Genomic DNA, 13978 nt, shown 5'->3' with positions numbered 1-13978 from the left:
ATTATGTTTGTAAACTGGGAATGATTAAATTAGTATTAGGGCTGTGATTGGGCCATAATCAGTTGAACATTGAGTCCCCACCCTCTAAGGGAAGACGACATGGCAGAGGAGTTAGCTGGAGTTTTGATGTGGGAGTTTTCAGCAGGAGCCTGGAAGTGAACACACAGGAAAAGAACACAGAGGAATAGAGACGGCTTCTTAGACATGGCAGAAGCCCCAGGGAGAGAGACAGGGCTGTTCGCCTGACAGTCTAGAGCTAGCCTTGTGGAGTGAGCACAGCAGGTGAGCCCAGAGAGAAACGGAACCCTGGGAAGAGAGAAACCCAGGAAGCCTGAATGCTTGCAGACATCAGCAGCCATCTTGCTCCAACACGTGGCAACAGACTTTGGTGAGGGAAGTAACTTATGCTTTATGGCCTGGCAACTGTAAGCTTCTACCCCAAATAAATACCCTTCATAAAAGCCAAAAGGCTTCTGGCATTTTGCATCAGCACCCCTTTGGATGACTAATACAGAGGCATACGAAACATAAGACTTACAATCATAGACTATATTAGTATAAGAAAGAAAACTTTAAAAGCAGGGATAAATTTTTGAAGATAATCAAGAGTACAAGTAATGTTTTTTTTAAAGTGAGGCAAAGCCACAATACTAACAACCTCTTCTTACTGTTAACCTTTCCAATGAGTAAAAACTGGTGAATTAATAAATATGTTATGGATAACGAAAGCCAATGTCAAATACGGAAGAGGGAAAGGTTAGAATAGACCCAATGGTACTGGATTGGAACTTGATGCTTTGGTGGGAAGTCATAGGACTTAACATAGATAGCTGGAGAGCTAGACAGACAGACACTGAAACAGAGTAGTGCACAGCTACGTCTGCCCAGCAGACAGATCTAGGAACCAGATACACAAGCACACACACACAGAGACAACAATCAAGCAAGTGTGGTAAAACCTTAGCACTTGGTGATATCAATGAAAGGTAAATGGGAATTCTTTGTATTATTTTCACAAGTTTCACAAGTCTGAAATTAAGTCAAAATAGAAAGTTAATGGGGTTAGGAGAATGGGTACAATCTGCCTAAAAGGTGCAGAGCTTCTGTTTGAGATGACAAAAAAGTTTGGGTGATGGATGTTAGTGACAGTAGCACAATACTGTGAATATAATCAATACCACTGAATTGTGTACTTCAGTGTTAAAATGAACAATTTAATGTTTATATATACAACATGAAAAGTTGTATGTTTACAATTAAAAATTTTTTTATAATACACACACATGTATATGATGACAGTGCTATGAAAAAAGAAGAAAATAATTATCCAGAGAGCAGAAAGCAAGAATAGGGGTAATAAAGTGAGCTATAAGCCCAAGAATGGAGGAGTTAATGGTGGGAAAAGAAAAAAGGAAAAGAAAGAAAGGAAGAACACTTGACAAATCAGAGAAAAAAGGCAGGAAGGTTAACAAACATAGGAAGAGACTAAAAAAGAGTTGAAAATAAGGAATAGGGAGTTAAGGCTTAAAATGTACATAGTTTCTATTTGCGATGATGGAAAAGTTTGGGTTATGGATGCTGGTGATGGTAGCACAACATTGTGAATGTAATTAACAGCACTGAATTATACACTTGAATATGGTTAAAAAGGAAAACTGTATGCTGTACATGTTAGTAGAATAAAAATTTCTTTTAAAAAAATGTATTGAATGAATTGCACAACACAAACAGGGAACCGTAAGTTTAAACCATGGCCTATAGTTAACAGTACAATTATAAAAATGTGCTTTCATCAAGTCTAACAAATGTTCCACACCAAGGAAAGGCATTAATAATAGGGTTGTCTATGGGAATCCTGAATTTTATGCATGATTATTCTGTAATCTACAACTTCTCTAATAAAGAAAAACAAACAATCTACTCTGGTTAAACATACCTTAAAGCACTACAACACATATGTAATATTAAAGAAAGACAAAGACAAAGCAAAACAACATCACTGCTACTGCCACTGGTCCTACAGCATCCTCTGGTATATCCTATATAACATGGTGACAGTGATTCACAAAGTAAGCATTTAGTATTTTTTTTAACTGACTGAAAAACAGAATAAGAAAGGAAAGGGAAATAATTTGTAACTGGTGTTATTTTTAGGTTTTTGGATTTGCTTGTATTACTAGGCACTATTCTATTTAATAATAAAATGTCAGTTCCTATCAAATGAGGTTTTAAAGGGAGAAAAATGCTATTTCCATTAAAAACTGCATTTTTAGGGAAGCCAATGGAAAATAAATTGCAGTATCAGGAGGTTTTGAGTTTCTAAAATGCTCACCTGATTTGCTAAATGGATGAATGAATTATTAAACACTGCATTTTTCTCAACCCTTGAACCCTAATACACCTTTTGAATAAGTACAGAAAAGGAATATCATAATAGAAACATATCTAAAGTAGACCCAAATGTAAAATTATAGTTTAAAATATTTTGAAACTCCAAAGGTATAGTTTTATGATAAAAATGTTAAAGACATGCATGTGGGATATTATTTGTGCATTAGAACAAAAAATAGTTTTAGAAAGTACCTTTTAAAAAGTGGTGAAAACCTAAACTGTTTTCTTAGTAAAATAAGAGGAATTCATTCTCTAGATGAATATCCCTCCCAGCTCCTGCCTCTACTCCCTATAACAACAACAAAATAGGTTGTTTAGAAAACATTGTTCAAATAATACTACAGACTTCCAGGAATGAAGGTGGGAATCAGGGGGGAAACACGGCTTCTTCTAATAAACATATCATAACAAAATGGATAAGAACCTCATCTCTGAATTTAAATCCCAACTGCCACTAATTAGCTGTGTGACCTAGAACAAGTTACTTAATCTCTCTGCGCCTCAGCCTCATCTTAAATTTGTGATTATAACTGCACCTAGTCCATGAGATTGCTGTGAGGATTAAAATAATTAACCTAATAAATTCCTATAAGTGCTGCTATTATTATTCTCAGTATAAGTACAGAATATCCCACTAGCTCTAACTGTGATTTGTGATTCCCAGAAAGGTAAAATATTAGTTTCCATTCCAAACTGGAAAATGAAAATCAGAGTAATTGTCACTGAGAGACCATCAGGGTTTATATTTGACTATTTTGACAGTCTCAACATATTAAGGATTTGTAATACGCACACATAATATTAACAATTTAATTTTTTTTAAAAGTTGAATAGCACTAAACAATCTGGTCACATTTTATAAACATGCCAAATTTATACATCAAATACATATTAATACATTACTGCTAAACAGCATAAGGTTTACCTGCTATATAGAGAGCTCTCTGAAAGTGCATCCATTAGCGGTCCAACAATAAACTAAAAAAAAATATTTAAAATAAGTATATAATTGATATTCAATTGTAACTGCAATTTTCAAACGTCAGCTTGCCCTGATTATACATCCTGAACAGGGTTCCAGAAGAGCTGCTATAAGCAAAGCTGACCTTTCATACTAGGTTAATTTGGTGATAGTTTCTGAGGGTACCTTAATTCTACCAGAAAAAAAAAAAATGAGTACAAAATTTTTCCACCTGACAAAAACTTAAGGAATACTATGAAGAAAGTTCACACATTAGATCAATAAGGGAGTAACAAAGGAAAAAAATAAAGAAACCCAAAGGAAAATTTAAGCCCCTATGCCTGGAAGATAAAGGAAGAAAAATTCTCTCTCCAAAAATATTACTAGACACTGGTCAAAAAAAAGCAAGCTTAGAGGAAATATAGGAAGCATAGGAGAATCTGGAAAGGCATATTAAAATCCTAGCATGTATTCAGACAGTTAGAAAATTTTCCTTCAGTTATCCCTAAATGAGAAGTAAATTACTATACCTAAGTGATCATGAGACTCATATGGCACTATAAAATAAAACAATCTCAGCTGTAATTTACCATTTCTTTGCTTTCTGTGATTTCCTGACAAACGGAATTACAGCTTCTAATAAATGTAGCTCAAAAGGCAATCTCTGTTTAATATAACAGATAATAGTAATTCACTGACTCAGAATGGGGAAGTAGCATCACTAAAATAGCAATAACTCAGTGATTCAGAACTGTGGGGACGGCATCACTAAAAAGCTGCTCTAACAGTTTTCATACCTTCGACTTTTATTAGTTTTTTATACATTCTTACTTAATTCTACCAATAATTTAGAACTCCTTATTCATAACAGTAACCATCAGCAGGCAGGTCTAGCATTCAGCTCATCCACAAATACTTATAATCAAGCTTTTTCTAAATATAACAAAATTCAAAGAAAAAATTGATTTTATGCAAACTTATAAAACGTTACTTACTAATATCAAGTTCTAGTATATTTTTTTGAAGATCACATATGTTACAAGAAATACCTTTACCTATCATCTTTTGACAAAGGGAGAAAAGGAAAGGACAGGCTGTCATTACCTCAGAAAATTCTGGTGAAAATGGAAGAATCTTTGTTACATAAAGCTCCAAAAAATGGATAACACCTTCTTTGGTCAGGATTTTATTTTCACTTTCGAACATTCGTTTATAAATACACATATGCCAGGACGGATGAAAGAGCCAACATCCTGTGAAATCAACACCTAATGTTAACATTTGACTCCTGCCTTATGTTTCTCCATATAAAGTATATATTCATAAATAAATCCCCATATAGTCATACAAACACATTAACTTCATTATAACACTACAAAAGTTTGTTTTTAATCACATCCAAGAGTGTTTAATTATTGAATAACCAAAATACCTTCAGTATATGACAGATTATTAGAAAGTAATCTTATACTAATGACTGGAAACAAATGTTATATATGCTATAGTGTACAAAAATTAAACATCATCCCATGCACACAGGTTGGAACTTCAGATCTGGGGCAGTTACACTCACGCAATTCTTCTCTCATGCCACATGAATTCACACAGCAGCCAGAGCAATATGCTTAAAATTCTAATTCAAAGCTGTCATTTCTCTCCTTCTTTCTACCTCAATAAGCTGTTTTGTACCTCAGGGCTCTGGCACAAGGCATTGTTTCCTCACTCTGGAACTTTAAGCTTAGATGTTATTTCCTAAGAAAAATCTCCCCTTACTGCTCTATCTAAAGTATGGCCTCCACACTTTATGCTCCATTTCAGTCCCTTATTTGTTCCCTGCATAAAACTTATACTCTAAATAACTTTTTCCTATTTCTTCATGGAAACAAAAAAAAAAATCACATGAAAAATACCACATCTCTCTTGCTACCTTGTCCCCAGTGTTTAGTGTATATTGAGCACTATGGAAATAGTAGGTGAAAAAATAAACAAAAAACATGAAAAAAATGGAATGTGTACCTTTGAGATGTTTTTTTCTAACTCTTTTGTAATATCCTTAAAGTTTATTAAGAAAAAAATTCAGCATTTTTAACTCACGACATTTTATAAATAACTTGGTCCATTATTTTTAATTTACACCAAGATGCTTGTTCAATTCTTTGGCAATGGAAGTTTTCCAGAATCACTCATTGCTTGGCTACTTGATGTGGTTTGCCAAGCGCTATGAGCAAAATGTGATAAGAAAAGCACCATTTTAATAGTAAATGCATAAGTGAAGTCACAACAGGATTCAATTAAATTCTAGCCCCAGGTGGGACTATAGATTCTTATGGTCTGTGAAAAATTTCCAGTGTATCAGAAAATAACTATAAGCATAAGATGAATAAAGCTCAATTCCTAAGGGGTCAAACTATTGAAGTTGTGATTATCTACAGTAGGGACTAAAAACCATTTACCCAGTTAATTCTCATGTGTAAACACTATAATGTAGCATCTCATCATTCATATGAATACAAAACATGTTAGCCTGCATTTAGCTGTTTCATTGATCTGAACTTCAATTTCATAAAATAGTTCTTGGAAGCTTCATCTTTACTTCCCTTAAAAGGCTCTCATAATGCTATAGTGATTTAAAATTAAATCTTGAAATTATCTCTTCCTAAGATGTCCAAAATACAAAATAATAACTGAAAACCAAAAATAACTTTAACATGAGAAACAGATACATTAAGAATGGAAAACAGTTAAAAAATATATTCATACAAAAAGAACTATTACCAAAAAGAGAATATACCATCTTTAAAATATTACCAAAGAAACTTTACCTTTTAAAGATATATACTGAAATATTTTACAGATGAAATGATATGATGTCTAGAAAATGATGGTCAGGACGATATACTGTCCGAATAATCTGGTGCCCAGGGAGTAGCAGAGGCTCTATGTGACCCAAGAAATGAGACTGGCCAAGGGTTGATCATAGCTGAAGCTGGGTACTGGGGATTCATCATACATACTATTCTACTTCTGTACATGTTTGAAATTTTCTATAGTAAAAGGGCTAAAAAAAAAATTGACCATCCCTCCAAATTACAGAAAATTCTGTGGCCATTTAAAATTATGTTCTTAAGTCTTGTGGTAGGTGGTAGTTGCTTAAACCTCATTACCAAAGCATGAGCAACAAACAAAAAAATAGATAAACAGGACCTCCTCAAAATTCAATACTTTGGCACCTCATAGGACTTTGTCAAAAGGGTGAAAAGGCAGCTGACTCAATGGGAGAAAATATTTGGCAATCACATATCTGATAAGGGTTTAATATCCATGATACATAAGGAGACCAAACAACTCAACAGTAAAAAGACAAACTATCCGATTAAAAAATGGGCAAAAGACAACTGTCCAAAGAAGAAATACACATGGCAAAGAAACACATGAAAAATGTTCAACATCTCTAGTGATTAGGGAAATGCAAATCAAAATTACAATGAGATACCATTACACATTTATTAGACTGGCTGCTATTAAAAAGTCAAAAAACTGTAAATATTGGAGAGAATGTAGAGATAGGAATGATTATTCACTGTTGGTGGGAATGTGGAACGGTACAGCCACTGTGGAGGGCTATTTGGCAGTTCTTAAGGGAGTTGAATATAAACTTGCCATGAGACCTGGCAATACCATTGCCAGGTATATACCCAGAAGAACTGAGAGCAATGACACAAATAGATATCTGTACATCAATGTTCATGGCAGTGTTATTCACGATAGCCAAAAGTTAGAAACAACCCAGTTGTCCACCAACTGATGAATGGATAAACAAATCGTGGCATATATACACAATGGAATATTATGCAGAAGCAGTAAGAAGAAATGAAGTTGTGAACCTATGACGACATGGATGAACGTGGAGGATATTACGTTGAGTGAAGCAAGCCAGACTCAAAAAGCCAAATACTGTATGGTTGCCATATTATGAACTAAATATATTATGTGAAATATAAATACAATATGTGAAATATGAATATGGGTAGAATTGCATATACAGACTGTTTTTCTTTGAAGCTGAACAAAAATAAGCTAATAGTACAAAATGTTAATATCAGACCAAAAAAAACATATTATACTAAATGAAGGAGACCAGACACAGAATGCTACATATTGCATGATTCCATTTATATAAAATGTAAATATAAATCAATTTATAAAACTCAAAGGAGATTAGTGGTTATATAGGTCAGAGGACAGAATGCTAAGGGGTGTGGAGTTGTTTTTTGGAGTAATGAAATTGTTCTAAAATTTTTGAGATAATGTACAACATTGTGACAATACTAAAAGTCACTGCTGATTATACACTTTGGATGGAATAGCCAGAAACAGGAGTTATGTTCGGGGGGGGAAGCATAGAGAGATTGAGAGGTGAGGAATTTTCTTATTTGTTTTTTGTTTATTATTATTATTGAAATAATGAAAATGCTCTAATAATGACTGAAGTGATGAATACACAGCTATGTGATTATAGCAAACACCACTAATGGTATACTTGGATGAACTGTACATTTATTAATATGTATCAATAAAATTGATTTTAAAAAATTATGTTTTTAAGGACTAAAGGATGTGGGTAAACGCTCTGGATACATTGAAAAGTGAAATAAAGCATGAACAATATGCTTCAGAAACTGTATATCGAGAATGCAACAGCTCGTATCTCTCAGTGGCTGTACTAGTAATACAAGATCTTCCTCTCTTATGACGCTTCCAAATTAGAGAACTTAAGAACAAGTATTACTTACAAAACGGGAAGACTACTACAAATGTCATGAAAAAAAAAATCAAAATAATAGTAAGTATTACCATTTTCCTCTGATACTGCATATTCAAACAGATTGTTTAGCTTTGGTAAGACTGGCTTAATAACATGTATCTGAAAATAAAAGCAAAAAATTACACGAAATAAAAATCACCCTTAAAAACTTAGGGGAATTTTCGTCTATAACAACTACCCTTCTTCTGCTTTTCCTCCCATGTTAAAAAAAAAAAAAGCACAAAGATCCTGGTTTTTCTAGCTTTTAAATGGTATAAATTCAGGTATGTAAGATGGAGTATGACAAAGCTAATCAATATAACCTATAATATAGTTACAATAATATTTATATTTCTATAGTAAATATAAATTATGTCATGTAATTTTCAGTCCTGGGAAATATGTAGAGGTGTTAAAACCAATATATTACAAAGGGGAAAAATTACTGAAATATTTTCTCATCACTTAAGTTGCTCAAGGTCACACATGCAGAAGTAGAGTCAGTTAACTGAGTTCAATATTCCTGACACTACTTAAAGTATGTTGCAGTTTAATTTATATAATCTTCAAAATATCACAGGCAAGTCAGAGTTTCTAAATTCCTAGAGTATATTTTATTCTGAATACTAGTGTGAATTCCAAGATCATACTAGTTCATCATTAAATATAAATACTAACTACATTTTTGTCACTTCACTTCTCCTGCCAAGTTCCTTCATCTATGAAATGAAGGATTACTCTTTTGAAAAGATCCACACATACTTTGCTGTGAGGACCCTCTTTTAACACAGCAAGAACTACTGATGAAAACAGTGGGGATTTATCCATCTACTGATTAAGGGAAATCATAAAAGCTTATCTGAATATAGAAATGCTTGTCCTTTATTCCTTATCTTTGCATCTGCACATATTTAGCACATATGTGTAACTATTTCAGTCCACAAACAATGCTTCTTGCATATTTGGACTGACACCTCACAATGGCTCCAAAGATGGCTGGATCTGCAGCTTACAAACCACAAACCCTTACACCCGTGGCTCTCAAAGCGTGATGACACAATGCTGGAGAACCTGTTAAAAACTCAAATTCTCAGGCCTCACTCCAGATCTACCAAATCAGAAACTCGGGAGGTATAGCCCAGCAACTCACAGTTTAACAAGTCATCCAGGCGATTCTGAGGAATGCTAAAATTTGAGAACCAATGCACCAGATCAGATAATCTGATATAATCTTAGAGATTCCTCTCAGTTTAAAAATCTCATTACAGTACAAAAATTAATTCAAAATCAATTACAAATGATTTTTCAATTACCTATTCTATTGAAAAAATCTATCCTACTACTAAGTATTATAAATTCAGATGTGATCAGCAAATAATGTTCGAAGGAACAAGTATACACAGATGTGAGAATGGAAAGAAGCAAATGAAAGAAAACCTGTAAAATTACAAGGTATTTATTTACTTTACCTAATAAGAATTCACCTTAGAATTGCTGTAGTAAAACTTTTCCCAGAGGATGGATTTCTTTGGAAAGCATTCATAAACTCAAGAAATTAAAACTACCATTTCAGAGGTTAATGTTAAGGGAATATCAAATAAGACTAAATTTTTAAAATGATAATTGAAGTCAGCTGAAAGCATTACTTAATTTCCCAAAATTGTTTGATTCAATTTTAGACAACAATTATGCTAGAAAACAAAGCACATTTGAATTTTTTCATGCTGTATCCAAGTTGGTCTTTTTGCATTACTGATACAGCATGTTTTGGGGGAAAAATTGCATCTATATAATATTTGCTAATATGAAAACACTTACCTGATTTCCTTCTAGAGTTTCCATAATTAAAATATAGTTTTCCCAAAACTTCAGAAGCTCATCTTTTTTCTTCTCAGACCACCAAAATAGACTTGGGCCTGATATGGTTTAAAAAACAAAAATTAGTACCTTCTTTTGTGAATTTAACAAGTTTCTTAATGATATTATTAAAATAATGCCACTATTACCAAATGTTACAGTCTTTAATAATACAGGGCATACCTTGTATCAAAAGAACACAGGAGGCTTAGGCTGACAAGAATTTCAAAGGATGATTTTTTTTTTTAATTAAAATTACTGTTTGGGAGTTTTAGGTTAAGAATGAATATCTAGACTCTACTTTCTACCCCTCAGAACCTCACTATAGCAGTAAAAGCAAAAACCAGAATGGGGAAAATGGGAGAAGACAATAGCAATGAAATTTAGAATGTGAAAAGCAGAGCCAGGAAAATTGGGTATTAAGTTGCCATAGGGAAAAGCTGAGAATCAATTTAATATCGACTGCAAAATTCCCCTTAAACTAAGGGGGAAGGTAAATAAAGTCAACAACAAAATCCAAAACACAGCTCAACTACAAACTAGATTTGACTCAACCCCCCCAGCACACAAATAAAATAACAGCCTAAAAGAGAAATGTCTTTTTTGCATAGAAAATATTTTTTTTGCATAAAAATTTTCTATGCAAAAATATTTCCTTCAGACTCTACTCTTCTTTTATACACAATGTCTAAAGTTTATAAGATACAAAAAGGAGAGGAAAAAAAAAAAAAAGATCCATTGTCAAGAGATAAAACAGAAAACAAAACTAGACCTAGATGGTCCAGGTACAGGACTCAAAAATAACTATAACATGTTAAAGAATCTAGTGGAAAGGCAGAAAACACGCATGAACATATAGCAACTTTGAGGAAATGAAAACTATAAAAAAAAAACTTGCAAAGGGAAAAGCTAGAAATAACATGGCATCAGAGATCCATTGATGGGATTATCAGACATGCATAGTCTTAAAATTTTTTATCTTATGAAAATAATAGAGATAGACTCCACAAATCAAGTAAACTGAAAAAGAGGAAGATGAATTACAGGAAACAAAGGCTCCAACACAGGATTCAGGTGAAGGAAATTCCCAGGATGATGGGAATGATAGATCTAAGGCTGTCAGTTGTGAACCAACCACACAGAAAAATCCATACCTGAGCACTTAAGACTAGGAGAGACTACTTTAGAAACATAAAATCATAAAACACCTGATAATCTGACTTTGTAGAGGAAAGATTTAGACAATTGGCAAAGAATTTGGGCGTGAACTACTAATAAGTACAGATAAAACCAAACAAATTAAAAAATGACATAATTCTAGGGAAAAAAAGGTCATAGTTAGCTACACAGGTCACCTGTAAACATAGCGATGATTTTGTAAATACAGAAAACATGCATTTAGACAAAATTATAACTATGAGAATGGATTTTATCATATGTTTTGATATAAATATTATTTCAAGTTAGGGGAACATACCAAACTAATCTGCTGAAAGAGGTACAAGTAGTTGCTTTCTGAAGTTGAGGATGGCAGAGGGAGGGAGGGGAAACAAGCATGCAAAGACTATTGCTATATTGCTTGTCCTTAAAACTCCGCAAAATGATTGACTCGATGACCATCCATCTGTGGACCGTTAAAATCTAATAATCTGCTCATAACTGCAGTGAAACAAATTGTTTTTATCTGTAATAAATACCCAGCTGCAGTTGAAAAAGTAGATACTGTTTCTATTGAGACTATTTTGAATTATTTCAGACTTTGAAAGCTCAAAGATGAATTTAATATGGCAGAAGTGTACTTTAACACACTTCAGTGGACAAGCCAATCACTAGTAACATACATTTTGAGGGGAGGACTTGTTATTTAATCTACTTTTGTTTTGTAGTAAAGCAAAGCATAGTTCAAAATGTTAAAAAAAATTTTTACAATCTGGTCTATTCTTTTAAATCAAAGGCAATATATCCAAATAACCTCAAAACATCCACTTATGAGCCATATATTTAATAAATATTAAACCATATCCAAAGGAAATTTCGAAAACATGTGATAGCTCCTATGACTCTTAATTCTAACACCAAAGATTCAATTCATTGGTCAGTTCAGGTACTAACTTTTCAATTTGATGGATGTTAACCTTTCTTTTCTCTAAGACTAGATCTACCACGACCCATTTGTAGTGCAAAAAAGGGTCTGTAAACTTTTGCATGGGCCTGAGCTTCCTAAATTCTTCCATAGGTACAGTAATTCACCTTGCTCTGGGCCAGAAAGTTTAGGAAATGCAGTGTTCACAACGGGAGTGATTCGTGTCACTTGAGGAAACACTCTTAGCATGAGGTTCCAAGGTTTCCAGACTTTATGAGGGCCATCATCAAAACTCTGTAAGGATCGCAGAGACGGGCACTGGGAACTGGATTTCGGAAGCAGGAGGGCTCCCCTCCCGGAAAACCACGGAGGCCTGGGTTAGAGGGCCGGGAAGAAGCAAGTACCGTTTCCTTCCTGGGGGCGGCAAAAGCAGTCGGCCCCCAGCTCCGCCGACACCTCCACCGCCCTCTGCAGCAGGTACCGCGCCCTCTTGCGCGTTAGCGCGTCCTCGGCTTGGGCCAGCCCCTCCTGCACTGTCCTCCAGAAGGGCCCGCTTCGCCGGGCATCCAGGAACGCCTCCGGCGGCCGAGGGCTGCGGCCCAGGCCGGGGTCCGGCAGCAGTTTCTCGGCCAAGGCGCCCAGCACCAGCAGCTTCCGCCCGACGAGGGCCGACCGGGCCCCGCCGCCCGAGGGCCACTCCCGCGCCGCGGGGGCGCGCAGCCCCTCCCACACGGCCCGCAGCACCGCGTCCCCGCACCGGCCCAGCGCGGGCAGCAGCCGCCCGGCCACCAGCGCCGCCGTCTCCTCAGCGGGCCCGGCCCCCGTCTCGCCCCCGTCCAGAGCCAGGGCCAAGGCGGCCTGCGCCGCGCGCGCCAACAGCGGCCCGTCCTCGCGGGGCCGCAGGCAGGGGCCCACGGCCACGAGGACCTCCACGGCCGCCTCGGTGCCCAGCCCGCCAGGGTCGCCGGCTGGCTCCCGGGGACTCCCCTCGAGGCCGGGCTCCGGCCGCCGGGCGAGCAGGTCGCGCAGGGCCTCCTCGGCCAGCGCCGCCGCCAAGTGGGGGCCCCCGGCGAGGCGGGCGCACGAGCGCAGGGCCCCGGCCGCCGCCCTCAGGACGCGGCTGCGGGGCCCAGGCGGCGGCGCGGCCCCGGGGCTCCCGGCGGGGCCGCCGCGCAGGCACCGCAGAAGCGGCACAAGGTACCCCGTGGCGACCTCGCGCACCGCCTCCTGCAGCAAGGCCGCGGGACGCGCGCCCGCGCCGCCGCCGCCCCGCGCCGCCTCGTCCTCGAGCCGCTGGAGGAGGAACCGCAGCGTCTCCACGCGCTCGGCGGACGCCTCCCCTTGGCACACCGCCCCGAGTAGGATGCGAGCATCCTGGCTCTGAGAGAGCAGCGCTTCGGCGAGCACCCACTCCATTTGCCGCCCGCGGCGCCCCTGACCCCGGGCCTCCAGAAGAAGGCCTTGCGCGCGTGCGCGCGTACGTGCGCGTGCTCTGGCTGGGCGTGGGCGCGCACCCGCCGCAGGGAGTCGAGTGGCAGCGCAGGCTGTCGGTCCAGCTCGGGCGTTCTGCACGCCTTCCCTCACCTTCCTTTGCTGGGAGCCTGATCCCTCCCGCCTTTTTCCGTACAAGGGGCCCTCGTGAGACGTTCAAATCTTCGAACGTGATAGAAGTAAAAGGCTTGTTGACGAGAATGTATTTACACCAACGCCCCTGATTTCTAACTGGAATATGGCCCTGGAGATTGGCTCCACCAGGGGCACTAAATCGGGTGACTGTGAGCATAGGCCAGAGGTTCACATACAAGGTGCACATCACAATCACCAAGCAGCCTCTTCAAAACCGCATACTGGCTACCATCCAGAAGAAACCGCCACAGTAAGT

General features: G+C 37.8%; 1 protein-coding gene across 6 annotated transcripts in view; it reads right to left on the bottom strand.

The window, feature by feature from the left end:
• The window catches only part of TARBP1 (tRNA guanosine 2 -O-methyltransferase TARBP1), a 90985-nt gene extending 77417 nt beyond the window's left edge, over positions 1-13568 (bottom strand). For 3 of the 6 annotated variants that reach the window (XR_011645356.1, XR_009188511.2, XR_009188512.2), the window contains exons 1-5: positions 12501-13568; positions 9975-10072; positions 8207-8276; positions 4457-4605; positions 3317-3369 (exon numbers count right to left, since the gene is read on the bottom strand). Coding sequence is in view for 3 of the 6 variants with exons in the window: in XM_023583001.3 (XP_023438769.2) it covers positions 3317-3369; positions 4457-4605; positions 8207-8276; positions 9975-10072; positions 12501-13512 (1382 nt within the window). In the remaining 3 variants the exon portion in view is untranslated. The other 3 variants (XM_023583001.3, XM_023583003.3, XM_012530857.4) reach the window with 2 other exon arrangements.
• Positions 13569-13978: the final 410 nt, after the last annotated feature.

Source organism: Dasypus novemcinctus, chromosome 13 (genome assembly GCF_030445035.2).
Source record: "Dasypus novemcinctus isolate mDasNov1 chromosome 13, mDasNov1.1.hap2, whole genome shotgun sequence".
In the NCBI taxonomy this organism is placed as follows: Eukaryota; Metazoa; Chordata; class Mammalia; order Cingulata; family Dasypodidae; genus Dasypus; species Dasypus novemcinctus.
Note: the sequence above shows the minus strand (reverse complement) of the source record. Positions and strands in the feature narration are given on the sequence as shown.